Source organism: Scardinius erythrophthalmus, assembly GCF_964197995.2.
Source record: "Scardinius erythrophthalmus genome assembly, chromosome: 18".
Lineage (NCBI taxonomy): Eukaryota > Metazoa > Chordata > Actinopteri > Cypriniformes > Leuciscidae > Scardinius > Scardinius erythrophthalmus.
Genome location: NC_138238.1, coordinates 13,919,103 through 13,936,316, shown reverse-complemented (window position 1 = coordinate 13,936,316; position 17,214 = coordinate 13,919,103). Strand labels below are relative to the sequence as shown.

Below are 17,214 nucleotides of genomic sequence, written 5' to 3'. Positions count from 1 at the left end.
AATATGAGTAAAGTACACTGTATATAATATTGTAATAAACACTGTAATAAATTTAAAGCAAAAATAAAATAAAATAAAAAAATAAAATAAAATAAAATAACAGTGCTCCCTGGAACCTGCTTACAGCCAGTACCCCCTATAGTAGGGCGGTTAAGCGCAAAAAACGATCACTTTGCGATAAAAGCATTAAATTTGGTAGGAGGGCTCACAAAGAGGGTCTGATCAGATTTAGGACCGTAGGCGCTTGAAATTTGACCCCTGGGGGTCATATGGATTTTGTAATGGGAAAATGGATTAAAAGCTGCCAGAAACATAAAATGCAATAACATATTTCACCATAAATACATGTAAATATGAGCACACTTTCACAAAGAAGGTCTTTAAACTTTAAAATATAAGATATGTTTTAAAATTTGCTCCTGTAATACTAAATATTACTATACATGGGTTAATGAATTATCTGTAAATTCATGTTATGTGATCAAAATTAGACATCACAGTAACAAGTAATTAAGAGCTGATCTTTGTCTGGTCTCTACCAAAGCAATTCACCAATGGTGATACAAAAAGGTCAACTGTTTTTAAACAGCTGACATGGAAAGAGACACGCAAGCTAATCCACCACGGCAAGGTGCCAGCTCGGCAATATATCCAGGATTAAATAATTGGAAGGTTTTAGCCATTGCATTGGTTTAGTTTTTCTTATGAAGTGGAACTGTATTTGAGGTCTAGCCTACTACTAACTTAAAAGATGTGTGCTAATAACTTAAAAAAATATTGGCTACTCTATTTCACTTAACTGGCACAAAAAAGATTAAATCGCTTGTAATTGTGGTAATCGTGCTAATCGTGCTAATTTAATCACAGTAGTTCTTGTGTAGTGGTCTTGTAGTTTTAGTTTTTCTTAAGACGTGGAACTGTATTTGAGGTCTACTACTAACTTAAAAGATGTGTGCTAATACCTTAAAAAAATATTGGCTACTCTATTTCACTTAACTGGCACAAAAAAGATTAAATCGATTGACTAATTGTGGTAATCATGCTAATCGTGCTAATTTACGTTTTTCTTGTGAGGAAAACACGGTCTACACTGTGAAGTGTAGGCCTACCTACTAAACCACTTGCAAATAATCCAGCAGGACTCAACAGTTCATACAGTTAATATTTCTAGTCAAGGTGAGAGCATTTGGAGAGCAAATAATTGACTGAGATTAGCTTTGGGTGGTATAAACTAGCCGTACAAGAGCACAGAGTTACAATGAAATAAATAGGATGAATTGCAGTTTAGATAACCAGCCTAAATGAAATTCTGTGGAAATGTACACCTACTTTATTTCACAGAATCCTAACTCTAAATTCCTGCAGACTAAAATCTATTTTATGTTATATTTGCCTGTCTGAGTTATGTTTGCTTACTTGCAGTATTAGCCTACACTATTTTTACTGAGTAACAGTGAGAAACACATTCAACTGACTTTGCCTTTATCTCACTTGTAGTCAAGAGTAAAACATCCCACCAGTTCCCTAGATTTTAAAGAGAATAATATTTAACTGTGGCCACCACAAGATGAAACCTACTGACTGAATAAGGAGGAGTCACTGACAAACTACCAAGTAAAAATGATGCGTATTAGTATATGCACACAATTTAATATTAAATATTTAAACATAAGTACATAATTTCTGATAGATACCATAACCTCTTTTCCTTTTTGTTTAAAAATGAACTAGACTGATTAATGATCAAATGTGCAACTTTTTTAATTGTTAATTTCTGTCGTCTTTCCATTATGACATTATGAAATCCATATTTGGCGGCCATTCTCAATTTTTTTTAAAACATATCTTATATTTTAAAGTTTAAAGACCTTCTATGTGAAAGTGTGCTCATATTTATATGTATTTATGGTGAAATGTGTTATTGCATTTTATGTTTTTGGCAGCTTTTAATTCATTTTCCCATTACGAAATCCATATTTGGCGATTATGGGGGCCAAATTTTGAGCGCCTACGGTCCTAAATCTGATCAGACCCCCTTTGTGAGCCTTCAAACCAAATTTCATGCTTTTATCGCAAAGTGATCGATTCTGATGAAAATCTGCGCTTAGCCGCCCCACTACTAGGATACACCTGGTTGGGAATCACTTGTTTAGAAATTGAGAAAAGCGGTACTACTGTAGGTGGTAGGTGGTTCCTGGTGGCTGCTGCATGCCCTGGAGAGGTTATAGAGCCAACTGAACTGGGAGAAGTTCGATACAGAGGTAAACATCTCTGATTAATGTGCTAGCGGGCTCATTTACTGTAAATACTTCCTCAAGCACTACATTGGGTAATTACCCAAGGGGCTTTGGCCAGGTCAGGCCATACATCACATCAACGCCTTTAATCAATGGAGGGGAAAGAGAAAGCAGGGAACAAGAAAAAACAAACACAGTAAAACAACCGCATTCCACGGGACACACTGCAGCAGAGACCGTTGCATTGTTCTGGGAGGCTACTTTATTAGTAAAGTGGCATGCCATGTGCATGTTATATTGGTGGTTATTTATCGCTAATTTGTGTTTGCCAATAACTCAGCCGACTGCCTTCTGCTTCTAATACTTGGGCTTATCAGGAATCTTTAACATCCGTCCTGATCTGTGATTTTGAATAAAAAATAAAAAACCTCTGAAAGCTCCAGCACTTTGTGAGAGTGAAATATCAATTGGCATTCAGACAAACTGATCAGTTAGATTATGCCTACAAGTTAGATGTTTTAAGATAACACTGCATCACAATGACAGACATAAAACAGAAATACAAAAAGATAACACACAGCCTTCCCTCATCACCACTTAACAAAACTCCAACACACTGTAATTGTAATTTATCCTAATTTAAAAAAAGCATAGACAAGGATTTGGCTTTCAGACCAAAATATTTTACTTCGGTATGATACCAGCTTTGGCACCTCAGTATCAATTCTACCACACAAACAGATGTTAGGTATAACTCAAATATACATGAAATCTGGCAGATAAGGCCCATTTGTCATGGAATTAATTAACAACTAATTAACATGTTTCATAACTTATGAAAAACAATGATCATCACAAGGTGCATCTCAGCATATAGTTTCCAAATGAATTATTACTGTTTTAAATAATTATTAGTGAATTAAAATATTCCAGTACATAAAGGTAATATATCATAATTGAGCAAAATAAAAGTTTACATTTGCTTAAATGGATCGGAAATACAAATATGAATATCGACCAAGGAATCCACGTTAAATTTCTCCTCAGTCTTGCATGAATTTTAAGATGATCTCGGCAACACAGTGGGTGTTATTATACTAACGCTATTATTATATATTATTATAATAATTGATTTATAAATTTCATAATCAATACATTTCATTTTGATTCTCAAATCATGCACCAATGCTTTTTTTACACCCTTATACAGCAACTCTGCTTTCACGTTTCAAGTCACATAAATTATGGTTGTATGCGTATTGTAAAATTTAAAAACAAAATTTAGTACCGCAGTGCTGATTTTGTATCGTTATACCGCACAACCCTAATAGACCCAGGGGTCTGGGAGAGTACTGATCTGAAAAAGCGGATAAGCTGGACACACAGGGTGACAGTACAGGTACCTGGTGGGCCCCTGTGGGCGGCTGGGCTCCTGCTGCTGCTCTTGCTCTTGCTGCATGCGCTGCTGTAGGCCCCGCGCTCTCCTCATGCATTTTTGCAGCTTGGCGTCAGCAGCCATAGTCCTGCTATGAGTGTTAGCACTGCCCTCATGCATGGAAAATCTTAGTTTAGCTATAATGCAAAAGAACAACAAAAAGGGAAAGGAAAGAAGAGCAGAAGAAAAGAAAATGCAGAAAAGAAAGAGGTGAGTTATGAGGGGCCGGCATGCGGACCATTTCTTTGTTATAGAAAAGACAACGTAGTGAAATTGAAAGAAATAGGACAGGGTGATGGTGGGATATATTCCACCTTTCACCCCAGAGTGAGGTCTCGGCTGTGTTCAATAGGCAAAGCTTTGCACGCTAGTTCATAAATGTCGTCACACAGTTGACTGCATGTAATGCGTTGATAACAGTAGCTTTCAACAGAAGTGTCATGCACATTTTAAAAGTAACATTTAAATAATAAAAAACACTTTTAGAATTACAATAAAGGTAGCTAAAAAAGGTGTTGTGGCAGAAGTCATGTTCTCAAATTTATTTTTCATTTTTAAATTAATTCATTATTTTCTCAATTTAAATTTTAAAAATTTTACTCTAATATTTTATATTATTGTACATTTATTTTTATATATTGTTTTACTGTATATTATATATTGATATTATTTATAAACAACAAACAAAAAAAAAACAAAAAAATAATAATTTTCAGTAGGATACAAAGGATTTATCATAATGTCAAAACTTTTTTTCATACAAACAAAATGCATTGTGATTGCTATCTGCCAATTTCAATTGAACTTTTGCTTGGTTTATTAAAACAAAATTTGTATATTATACAACCCAAGTCCTCGCACATTACACAAAATCTGTCCGCCTATAGCTCCAGAATTGTTTGAAAAAAACAGGTGCATGACACTCCTGAGTTTCAGCATTTTCATTTTAAAACACATTTCCTGCTGTTATGCAGCGTTTTGCTTACTGAACATACCCGTCCATAATGAGTGACATAAACAGAGTTCAGAAAGACCATAATATGGAGAAGCACTGGGCTGCTCTGCTGAACGACAAGAGAGAAACCAACAACTGTGGATGAGCTTTTAAGCCCTCGTTCACAATGTGTACTAAACAACATGTTGAGATTCATCACACCGATTAACTGTTAATTGCCTTCCCCAAAATGAGTTTGCATTAGGAAACAGTTGATTTGGTTGCTCTCCCGTCTGGGGCTGTTATATGGAAAACCGCATGGGAGGTTAGTGTTGCCATGGTTCCCTTGAACCTGTTTCGTTTAAGTCTGGTTTAGCATTAATTCTGCCTATCATAAAAATGCTATTATCAGAACATTTACTGCTGTCAACACCAGCTGCGCCTGAGCTAGCTTTAACTGCCGATGACGTGCATCGCTTTCAATGGGTTGAAAAGGAGCTGACGGCATTCTGGGAGATGAAAAGGGGCAAATTTTTAGGACGGCACACCACTGAAGACACAGGAAGCAGGAGCGACAGCCAGGACAGACATACGAACGTGGACACACAAAACCAATAATGAATTGCAGGGTTGTGGCAGGTGTTGCTTTAATTTGGCCAGAGGAAAAGGAAACTGTTTTTTTTATATAGTGAAGGCATGACCTTATAGGCTGCCACTGAATCTTAGAGGCCTGTATGCGCTTTGGGCCGAATCAGATCTGTCTCGACGAGACAGTGAAAGTGCTGCTGGGATCTGGAGAGTGGAAATATTTACAAAGGCTGTCTTCCCTTTACATATATTAGTGTTTTGCTGCACACATACAGACAAGCACGCACATATACGCACACACCGTGAGCAAAGCGAGACAGAGATGGAGGGTTTGCAGACCTGGATAGTGGTTTGCGAGCGGTATAAATAGATTTGTGGAGAGTTTTGCATGGCTGAAATTGTTCTCTGCTCATTAATCATTCAAGCAAGTATGCCAGCACCTCGGACAAAACCGTTGTTGTTCCAGGTAAGCGAGAGATACAAAGCCACCTTTTTTGTTTTAATTTGAAGAGTGCTGAGAGATTTAGACAGGATTGTGTGGCAGTATCCACACACAACGGCTCAGCAGAATCACAATCCAATCCTTCCAGCAAAGGGGATTTATAGGGGTCGGGAATGTTATGATGGTGAATCCAGAACGGATTTAAGCTCTGTTAGCGTGTGGCTGTGGGTGAGGCCCATTCAAATGGTGATCCAAATGGAGGGCTCACGCACAGAATAAAATGTTTAAAAAAATAAAAAATAAAAAAGATTAAAATTGTTCCAGCCGCTGTCTGGCACAGATCGGGGCTCTCAAATGGCAAAAGCCGAGCGCATGTCTGGCACAGATCAGGGGCTCTCAAATGGCAAAAGCCGAGCGCATGTCTGGCACAGATCAGGGGCTCTCAAATGGCAAAATCAATAGCACGCCGCTATTAGCGGTATTAACAATCAACAGGCAGAGCCAGATTCCCAGTCATCCAATCAGATTGTGAAAATCTGTGCAAATGGTGAATCAGATCAGAGCACTAAGAAAACTAACATAGGGATGCACCGAATTTCGAATTAAAATAACAAAATACAAAAAGTAAGAGTTTTAAAATTAAAATGATAAAATAAATACAATACAATAAATATAAATAGATTTTATTTTAAAATAAAAATATTTAAAAATAATAATAATTATAAATAACAAACAATAATGTTCAACTCAAATACAGATAAGGTGAAAATTATTTTCATGTTATCAGTAAATAAATTCAATACTATTTTTTATTAAAAAGTAAGTTAATTTAGGCATGTACAATTAAGCATGTACAATTTCACCAAAAATATCAATTCAAAATTCTCAAATATTAACTGATATAGTACCAATATAGTGCATCCCTAGAGACCAAAAAAGAAGGATTGGATGACAAATAATATGCCACACACATAAGCGAGTAGACCAGCACACAGAGAGACAAACAGAAGCAAACACACACACAGGGTGCTGCAGGAAGGAAAGGCAGTGTAAAAATGGTGGGTTTGTGTCGTGTTGCAAGGACAAGAATGTTTTTGGGAGGTGCTTTCTTACTAAATGGACTTAGAAAGTGCATATATTGGGTAAGTGCTGGTTACCCGAGCAGATAGCGTAGGATTTGGGCGTAGCAAGCAGAGGCAGGTTAGAATTACTTACACACAGCGTGGTGGGAGAGCGCCAGGGCTGTAGCTGTGTCCCCAGCTTGCTCCAGACGCAGCGACTGCTCTAAGAGAGAGTCAGCCTCCGCCAGGCAGTGCTCAAAACTGCCCCCCTTCCCTGCAATTAACACACCAAGGCCAGGCCTCTGAGAACACGCTCATACACGCACAAACACTGCTCACAGGAGCCCCTGTGTGTTCCCGGGAACACGCCACTCACAACGTTTGCAAGGCTTACCGGCAATAGAGATGTCAACTGACACACAAGTGCACACAGTATAATGACTGCCACCAGCACAACTCAAACACAAGTAGACATGTACAGTAAGTACACACACTTTAATTGATTAAAAAAATACTGCAGAGTGTATCGGTGAATTTTTATGAAATATGGCTCTCATCTACAATATTTATATCATGGTACATGATATTACAGTGATATTTCAATTATTTTATTATTTAAAGATACTAAGGCATTGGATTAGATGTCATTATAAGAGAGTAAAGGGTAAACTTTAACCGGCCTAAAGTGGTTTGCTGGTCTTAGCTGGTTTTAACTGGTCTAGCTGGTCTCCCAGCAAGGCTATTCTGGAGTTAAACTGATTTAGCTGGTTGGTCAGCCTGATCAGGTAAAAAGTGGGCAAAACCCTCTAAAACCATAAAAACAGACCAGCCAAAACAGGTTAGCTGGCTGTCAAAATGATCAATTAATAAATGTATAATATCAACCGATAATTAATATGGTACCAATGTATTGTGCATCCTTAGAAACCAGCCTTAGGTCATTTGCTAATCTTAGATCAATTAAACAAATCTCTAATATCAACCGATAATCAATATTGTACCAATATATTGTGCATCACAAGAATCCAGCCAAAAGTGGTTTTCTAATTTTAGCTGGTTTATATGGTCTCCCGGTATATGGCCAAGTTGGTGTTAAATTGGTCTGGTCTTCCTGCATGGCCGGTCAGTCAGCCTGATTAGGTGAAAAGTAGGCAAACCCCCAGAACCATCAAAGCTGACCAGCTTTAACAGCTTATTAAGCCATCGAAAATATAAATTAAAAAATCTTTAAGATCAATGCATGACCAATATGGTAGCAATATATTGTGCATCCCTAGAAAACCATCTAAACACATCGGTCTAACCGGCTTAGCCAGGCTGAGAGACCAGCTAACCAGTTTAGGCTGGTTTAAGCTGTGTTTTTGCAGAAGGGATTGCTCATAATGCAAAGCTGTGTCAGCTTTCTCTTTAAACTCAAATTCTATCTCTTTTCATTTGGTTTCTGACTGTTCGGCCCAGTGTGGCATTTACCCTGGTGCTGAAGTTCGTCCAGGTCCATGAACTTGCTGGGTCTGGGGTTGAAGCCCTGCGCTGCTTCTCTCTCCTTCTCCTTCTTCCTCTGGAGCTCTTGCTGCCTGGCCCTGCGAGCAACTTCCTCTTGCAATTCATCCAGCTCGCTGCGCCCCTCTCCTACACACATACACAAGCACATAAATAAATAACAGTAATATTCATGTCCAAAGTTGACATGAACACCTTGTAGCAATAGTGGGTTAATAATGCACAAAGGTAAAGACTGGCGGTGAGACGGTGACTAACCTAAACTCAGTGGAGTGCTGCTCCAGGTCGGTGATTTGAGGTCTTGCAGGATGGCACTGCTACTTTTGGACTTGGGCACTGTGCGCCAGGAGGGCCCAGAAGTTACTGGCCTCTTACTGCCACTGTCCCTAAGGCAGAGTGGAGCAGATGTCTTGATACTCAGACATCATGAAAGTCAGTCTCAGTGTCTATGTAGTAAATCAGTTTGTGTAGGCCTATACTACAACATTAAGGCTTATGGTTAATATTTGGCTTATTCGATATTTTGTTGCCGACACACAATAAACCAACATTGTGTGAATATTGAAATAATACCATCACATAATTCTATGTCTATTAAGAAAATTGTATGTATTGACATATAGAGTAGGTCTGGGTGATGTTTTCTTCCTTCTGCTTATTTAATATTTTATACAATATTTAAAGAAACATTGTGTCAAAATATCAAATATGATGCAGCATGAATTTGAGGTATCATTCAAATATGCTAATTTGGTGCTTAAGAAACATTTCGTATTATTATCAATGAAATAAAAAAGTTGTGCGGATTAATATTTTTGTGGAAACCTTGATACATTGTTTTTCAGGATTCTTTGATGAATAGAAATGTTAGAAGTCAGTATCTATTTGAATATAATATATACCAAATTTTTCTTTTCAATATTTAGATTTAATATACATACCTGTGAGCACTGGTGCTCTGGTTGTCACTGAGGGGCATGTCCATGCTGATGGGGCTATTGCTGTTCCGCTCACTGCTTTCGTAGCCACTCTCCATCCTCTGGATCAGCCGAGGCTGCTGTTCTACGCCTCTTAAAGGTGGTGGGATCGGTAGATGTTCCACTCCTGTCTCTGACACGCACCCTGAGCCATCAGTCATGGCTCCAGTCTCTTCTGCTACAATATTTGACCCCCCCGCCGCAGCCCCTGAGACCAGCTCGCTGTGCACCGGTGAAATCGGGTCTTCCGGCAGCGGGGAGGGCCCGAGCGTGGCGTACCCAGGCGGCCGATGCTTTTCCCGGCTGAAGATGCTGTCAATGTTCAGGGCCTCTCTCCTGGGTCTCCAAGTGGGCCGATAGCGCCCTCCGCTGGAGCTGGACTTAGACTCACTGCTGGTGCTCTCGTCTTCCCAGTCCCTCGACCGAGCCCCAGCCTCCGAGCCGCCCACCCCTGAACTAGAGGACGATGAGAGGGGTCTGCTGTGGATCATATTCACAGTCTCTTTATAATCCTGCAGATGGCCAGTAGAAGAGGTTCTTGGTGTACAAAGGGGAGTGGCCTGGTCTTTAAGAACCTCCCCTAAAAAAAACAGACTTGTACAATTATCAAAGTTAGAATATACAGTATATATAAATATATTTGAAAGTTGCATCCAAATTTGACGAGGCACGTGCCTTCTCAGTTGGATTAAGCATGACGATTTGCTGGTGACATTTATATTATTAGAGCATGTTTGTGTTAAAGTACCTGGAGTGTCCACGCTGTTTTGGGAACCGCTGCTGTCCTGATTACACACCACAGTTCCCTGAGAGTCAGAAGAGAAATAGGAGGCCATGGACTCATGGTGTGATCGAGAGTGCTTGTAGCTGCAGCTGTCTGTGGAAGAGTCTGTGCGTGTGTCACTTGAAATTGAGGGCTCCCTCCCTGACGACAATAACAACAACAGCAGAGAGGGTATTTAGAAATAGAGAAAGTTAGCTTCAGCTATGCAACTGCGCAAAGGCCAGATCTTAAAGGGATAGTTCACCCAAAAATTTTTTATTCTGTAATCATTTACTCATCCTCATCTCATTTTAAACCTTCCACAAAAGAAGAAAATTCAAAGTATGATTGTACTTTTCAATGCAAATGACAACAAATACAGACTGAAGCTTTCAGACTTGAATGTAAAAAAGGATGTAAAAGCTCTATACATGTTGTCCATATGATTTGTGCACTACTGTATAATCCAAGTCTTCTAAAGCAGTGGTTCTCAGCCAGGGGTCAGGGATCACTAGGTGGCCTCAATGGCTTAAAATGTTTTATAATAAGACAAAACAAGGAATAAAATATGGTAAAACAAGATTCAATTCACCACCTAAACAACAGTTTTTTTCTATGAAGAATCAGGATTATCACCTATACATATGAGTAAGCCCAAGTGTGATTTCTAGTCCAGGAAAATGGGGGGGAAAGTCATGGGGTCTCTGAATATTGTTGTGAATATTACTTTGCAGTCAAAATGGCTGAAAACCACTGTTTTAAAGCCATACTATACCTTTGCGTGAGAGATGGAACAAAATTTAAGTTGTTATTCACTGAAAATCATCCCATCCATTGAGCTGTAACTCAAGAAACACTGTAACTGCATCACTGGGCAGTGATTTGTGAACCAAAGTTGTTAATCCGTTAACCAGATCAGGCCAATGCATGAATAAATCATTCAGATCAATTTTTGTGAACCTGATTCAATAAAAAGATCTAAAAAGGCATCACTACATCTCTCATGAATGTTCCAAGGACAGTTGTCAAGATTTTTAGTGAATAAAGCAAAAAAAAACAACCACAGTAATTTCAGTAAAGCGGTCAGAAGAATGCGAAAATAGAGCACATGGACCACTTTTCATGGTACTTTTGAGTCCTTTATAAGCTTCAGTAGCCATTCAAGTGCAATTGAATGAAAAATTGACCACATTCTTTACACATACACATAAAACATTCCACATTCTTTATTCCACAGAATAAAGTCATATGGGTTTGGAAGGAATTCATTTACATTTTTTAGTGTATATAGCTTTGTTTGATTCTGAGAATTAGACATCATGAGTAGTATTGTTTCTTTTGTTTAACCCTCTACCTCTCCGTCCCGCCTCTCACTTCCTTTTAGCCTCACCGGAGTCTTCGCTGTCATAGCCAGCCTTGCTGCTGTGATGCAGGTCTAACTGCGCTGCCAGCATGTCCTGCGATGACACGGGCGTTCCTCGAGGGTCAGCATACAGCAGCAGGAGTGGCTGGTAGTGGCCCTTTATACATCTCGACACCACATCCTTCCATTTGGGTCCAATCTATGACAGTTCAGTACATCCTGAGTTAACCATTCCATTCACAATTAGAAACACTAGAATCAGCTGCTCGAGAAACACGTGTCATTACCTCCTTCACATGTGCGTCATCGAAGTACATCCACTTGCGTATCTTGGTCTGGAAGAAGAAGGTGGAGTAATGCTTGCCGTAGTAGCAAACCATGCCCACAAGGTAAAGCTCTGAATGCTTGGCCCGCTCATCCGTCACACGGTAGAACAGCTGGAGGGCAGGCACATAAAGAAAGAATTGACCGTGAGGACCAATCAGATTTAGAGTTTGCCATAATTGCAGCGAGGCATTAAATTATTCTAAATATTAACTTATCAGCAATGGGAGAGCGTGTTTTGAATCATAAGACAATAAAATTAACAGTTAAATTAATATATTTAAAATTAAATTATATTTAGAGTTAATGTTTGAGCGACAGGTAACTAACTGTTCATGAGAAGGCATCTCTAAACAAGGTTCAATGAAAAACAGCATCTAAAAATATTTAAGAATTAGTTCCCTTTCAATTCATGAGTGTACATTTGAATGGAATTGGTCACACACAAACAGGATGTTAAATTGTATGTAACTGATGTAATTTGGATTGCAATGACAGGAAGAAATTCACTGAATTGCAATAAAAAGTCACACAACAGATTACTTTCATTAGTTCAACAATTTTTATATTATATTAAATATAATTACAACTCTTTATACCAAATGGCACAACATGCAACCTTATAAAAATAAACAATCACATCAAAATGTAAATTTATTGCCTAATATAATGAGTAAATAACATTTTGGGAAATTAAGTGTTCTTATTCAAAATAGGGATAACACTTTATTAAATATAATAATATCAATAATAACATCAATTATAATTATATTATACATGTGTAATGTATGTATACATTAATGTTAATTTGTTAAATATAATAATTTAAAAAATCATCATTTTATATACATATACAAAATAATAAGTAATTTAGACGTTTTTGAAGTCTCTTAAGCTCACCAAGGCTGCATTTATTTGCTTTAAACTGTAAAATTGTGAAATATGATTACAATTGTTTTCTATTTTGATATATTTTAAAAGGTAATTTATTCATGTAAAGGAAAAGCTGAATTTTAGGCAGCATTTACTCCATATGCATTATTCCATTTATTCACTTCAATTCAAATTCTGTGTCCTTTGTGCTAAATTGATCATTTTGACACAGATCAAATTCAGAATGGCACACAAACCTGGTATGAAGTACGTAAGAACACTGTTACACTAGTGGGGCTATGGATATATTGAATGTGACAAAGAGTACACTGTGTTTCCTCCTTTTGTCCTGGACTGTGCATAAGAGAAGGGGAGCTGGAAGCTCAAGGTTACTGCGTTAAGGTGGCGACAAAAAGGAACAGCAGTAGTGTGTTGTCCGTGCATGCATGAGTCTTACATCACCCAACCGCAGGCACGTGCCCAGGCTGTGGATGACGTCTTCAGCTAGATCAGAGTGGTCTGAGTCCCACACCAGGCCGATGCTGATGATCTCCGGGCAGTTCATCAGAACCCGCCGAATCCTCAACATTTCGCCACAGTTACTCTGAAATGAGACAAAAGAGAAGGCATCGTGATTAGGGCTGCATGATATTAAGCAATTTTTTCTGCGATTTGTTGCGATATGAATACAAAGAGTTTCACCAGATTACTTGAATAGCCTCATTCTAGAATGATTGGGGTTGAAAAAAGCAATAATTAAAAATACTTTTTACTATGAAGACTTTAAATGTGAAATCCTTTTACGGCTGAACAATTTGGAGAGAAAAAAAAAAGTGAACATTTTTGGTGTTCATACTTAGGGTTACTCTTTACAAGATCCACCTCAAACCAAAAAGTGAAGAGTTACAAAAAAAAAATACAAAATTCCGATAGGCCACATTCAACCTGCTTTGACCAATTCCATATGAATTATGGAATGTGCATGTGTGTGAGAGAGAAAAGGTGAAGGAGAGATGAAAGAGCACTTCAAACAGTGCAACACGGTCCAGCAGGGCCTTATGTTCAGCACCCAATGTTCTTGCTGTGCTCTTTGAGTCACCGCCCTCTGCCGAGCGCTTTGGCAGCAGTATACGGAAACAGGCATGGAGAAAGGCTCTGGCGACGAGCACCACTGCCAGCCTGACCTCTTCCTTTAACGTACAAAACCTATCCGAGCACTGCCTTTGTGGAGCCGTCAGCGGGGCGGCACCAGGCTGGCACCAGACCTGGGCAGGAAGGGATTAGACAAAGAGCCCAGTTCTCAGAACCGTCCTCTCTCTTTCTCTCCGCCTCAGTCGCTCCATCACGGACAAACACAGAAGCGAGGCGGCCAATGAACAACCAGCAGCGGCAGCACTGCTGAGCTTTGGGACAGACACACAGTGTCCCATTAGAGATCATTGTTAGCCTCGGCTCCACAGTCAGTCCTGCCAAGTGCTGGGAATCCAGACAAACACATGCTTTCAGGGCCAGACGACTAAGCTTCTAAAGAGCAGTGACGTTCCAGACTACCGTGATCTCAGTTGCATTTCAATAAAGTCATTTCAGGGAATCAACAAATGGAAAATCACTGGAAATGAAGGCGTGGATTTCAGCTCAAATTCATTTGGACTCATTTCGTTGATTCGGTAAGGTGTAGACTCAGCCGCTGACATGGGTTTCTCCATAAGCATGCTGAATGATGCTGGAGTGTGTTTGGGATGATGAAATCAGCCGCCTCCTGTGGCGGGGTGAGGGTGCACAGTGTGTGGTAAGAGCTGATCAGCAGCTGGTGTGTAATAGGCCAGGACTGTGTGTGTGTGTGGTTTTGTGTTGGGGGTCTTTCGTCTGTTGAGAACATAGGAGTAGTGAGCAAAAGACCCTCTTGTGGGAAAAACAGATGGCCTGTGTGGTTCCATGTGAACAGCAGAGCATAAATGAGTGTGTCTGGGTGGCTTAAAAAACGATTACACTTTGGGTGAAGATCAAGTTATTAGGGCAAAAACAAAATCAAACTAGGCAACATTATTGAAATAAAGTAGGCATTACTTCATTTTATCCAATGGGATTTGGTTGAATAGTGAAAATTAGGCTATATTACAAGACAATATTATACTTGGTACTGATTGGTCAAGCTAACGTGCTAAACTGTAAATGTTACCATTGCCACAGGTAACCAACTTCCAATATAGCTGTGCTTGTATGGACACAGGGGGTGACATTTAAAGTCAAAATGAACAATTCTTGTTTTTTATGGAATATTTATTATAAATGATTTGTCTGTGACATTATTTTTTAAATTCACGTGCCCTCATTATCTTTAATCAAAGTAATTTTTCCCTCTCTCTTGCAGCAACATCTCTTCTCTAAGTGTTTACTGGCGGGACATGCTGTCACTCACATGAGATTGCAGCAACCACAACGATCCAATGATCCAATCAATTCCCAGTGGACAAAATCAAGTCCCGCCCCACAGTTTCATTAGGATATAGGAAGAAAATATATTGCAATATATTCTGTATTCTTCTTTTTTATGCTGACTTTAAAAAAATAAAATAAAGGAATACACTTTCAATTTTTAAAATTCAAACATACAAAATTGAAATAACTTTTAAAACGGACTAATTATTAGACATATTTAAAGATATTTAAGTCATGTTTTCAAATAAAGTAATACATAATTTTAATAATAAATAATTTTGACATTTAAACCAGTTTATTTAATTAATGTCTTAAAATGTTAAACATTACAACAGTAAAAAAAAATAAAAAAATAATGCAAATTTATAATTGCATTTTGAGTGGCATGTGGGTGCAGGGATGGCTCTTAAAATAAAAATATATATATTTTTTTTTTTAAAGAGCTAAAACCTGCTTAGAGTGAACCATCCAAGAGTCAAATTTTAAAAAACAAGGGAGAAAAAACAACAACAAAGAAAAGCATTTGGCACATGGACGAAAAGCAACTCAAATATGCACCTAAAATTGATTTTATGAATTTATAATTTCATTTCACAACAATTTTAAATATGAATTAAATAAACAGATAATATTATGCCTATTAATGGTTTATGTAAATTTTTGTTTTAATACATTGATAACTTAAGTGTCACTCCTAGTCAGTTTTGCCAAGTCCATGGTTTTTCTGCAGAATTAGGCAATTTCTACATGGTTGCCGCAGGTAGTTTTTGTAGTCAGCGGGTTGAAGTGACCCCCCCTCTTCGATGCGATTTCTACCTCCTGGAACGAGATGTTTACTGGGGGACCCCTCCCTGGAACGTGATTGGGCTATTTTTGGCCCGGATTGGGCTAGTTTTGATTAGCAATTGGACGGGTTTTTTTTTTGCAGACCTGGCAAACCTGCTCCAAGTCCTCCATATACTCAAGATCCCCACAATGTCTTTCTTCTCACAAATTAAAACAGCGAGAAGATAATAATTAATAATTAATTTAATAATTTAATGCAGTTTCATTTGTTTCTGTCTTGTTTTCTTGTGATGTTGACTTCATCTCCTCTCAACATTTCTCTGGTCAGCCATCCCAGTTCCTAGCCTGGCTAACGTCAGACCTCGTCTCATTGAGACGTGGTCTGGGAACCACATGTTCATTTTCTCATATTTGAGGCGTGGTTTACGAATGCCCAGAGCCGTTTATTGGGCGCAACGAATGTCTATCAAATGCGCCTGTACGTAGCTCATAGCCAATCGTTTCAATTATACCAGATGACGTATGTAGAGCGACAGAAATTCGACGAGGAAGAAGACGAAATAAACTTGCGTTCTAAACTACTTAGAACACTATCTAAGGCTGCATCGAAAGGTAACTTCGCGTCTGCTGCCATGTTGGATCCATAGATATAAACAAACTGCTTCGGTGTGTCGCATAGTCGTCATCGCCTTGCTGCTCCCTCCCCGTTCTGTGATTGGTTCCCTTTTTGAGGGGAAAATCTGGTACATGGTGTCCAGGCTGCCTAGCAGCGTGAATAAAATCGCGCTGCGCGCAAGGCAGCATGGGAAAACCCAGGCTACCCAGTTCTTTGAAATAGCAATAAAACTGACCACATGTTTCTCATGTTTCACTTTCTCAAGTGTTGAACACTGATTTGTAGATGGCCTATCACTGATTCCTCAAATTCTTAAAATGGAACACTGTGAAACTATTAGAAAAACATATGGTAAACACTGAGGTAGATTGTAATTAGTAGGTAGATAGATAGGTGTGTATGCGTGTTCTCACCGGACAGTTTCGCAGGTCGCCCATGGTGCTTGCGTTGCGGAGAAGCTCTCCAAACATGTCGGGTGTGGGCTTCTCCTTGCATTCCAGCATTCGCACAGCTTGGTTACTGCAGCAGAGGGAATAAGAGACAGATGTGTCCTCAAGCACCAATGTTAACACCACTGATGGGAAATGCACACACAATTTTACAAACATCAATGTTGAACTATAACGGAAAGAATAATAATAGTAAAGGCCCTATTTTAACGATCTGAAACGCAAGTGTCAAAGCGCAAAGCGCAAGTAACTTTGTGGGTCTCGGCACTGTTGCTATTTTCCCGGCGGGATAAATGACTCTTGCGCCCGGCGCAAATCTAAAAGGGGTTGGTCTAAAGTAGCTTCATTATTCATAGGTGTGGTTTGGGCGTAACGTGAAATAAACCAATCAGAGCATCATCTCACATTCCCTTTAAGAGCAGACGCG

General features: G+C 38.9%; 1 protein-coding gene across 5 annotated transcripts in view; it reads right to left on the bottom strand.

Moving 5' to 3' along the window:
• usp54b (ubiquitin specific peptidase 54b) overlaps positions 1 to 17,214 on the bottom strand; it is a 118,965-nt gene that overhangs the window by 10,381 nt on the left and 91,370 nt on the right. For all 5 annotated transcript variants that reach the window (XM_081393692.1, XM_081393693.1, XM_081393694.1 and 2 more), the window contains exons 7-16: positions 16,752 to 16,857; positions 12,955 to 13,101; positions 11,588 to 11,737; positions 11,328 to 11,499; positions 9,923 to 10,099; positions 9,139 to 9,754; positions 8,456 to 8,583; positions 8,168 to 8,326; positions 6,852 to 6,971; positions 3,641 to 3,809 (exon numbers count right to left, since the gene is read on the bottom strand). In XM_081393692.1, the coding sequence (XP_081249818.1) occupies positions 3,641 to 3,809; positions 6,852 to 6,971; positions 8,168 to 8,326; positions 8,456 to 8,583; positions 9,139 to 9,754; positions 9,923 to 10,099; positions 11,328 to 11,499; positions 11,588 to 11,737; positions 12,955 to 13,101; positions 16,752 to 16,857 (1,944 nt within the window). The remainder of the gene's footprint in view (positions 1 to 3,640; positions 3,810 to 6,851; positions 6,972 to 8,167; positions 8,327 to 8,455; positions 8,584 to 9,138; positions 9,755 to 9,922; positions 10,100 to 11,327; positions 11,500 to 11,587; positions 11,738 to 12,954; positions 13,102 to 16,751; positions 16,858 to 17,214) is intronic.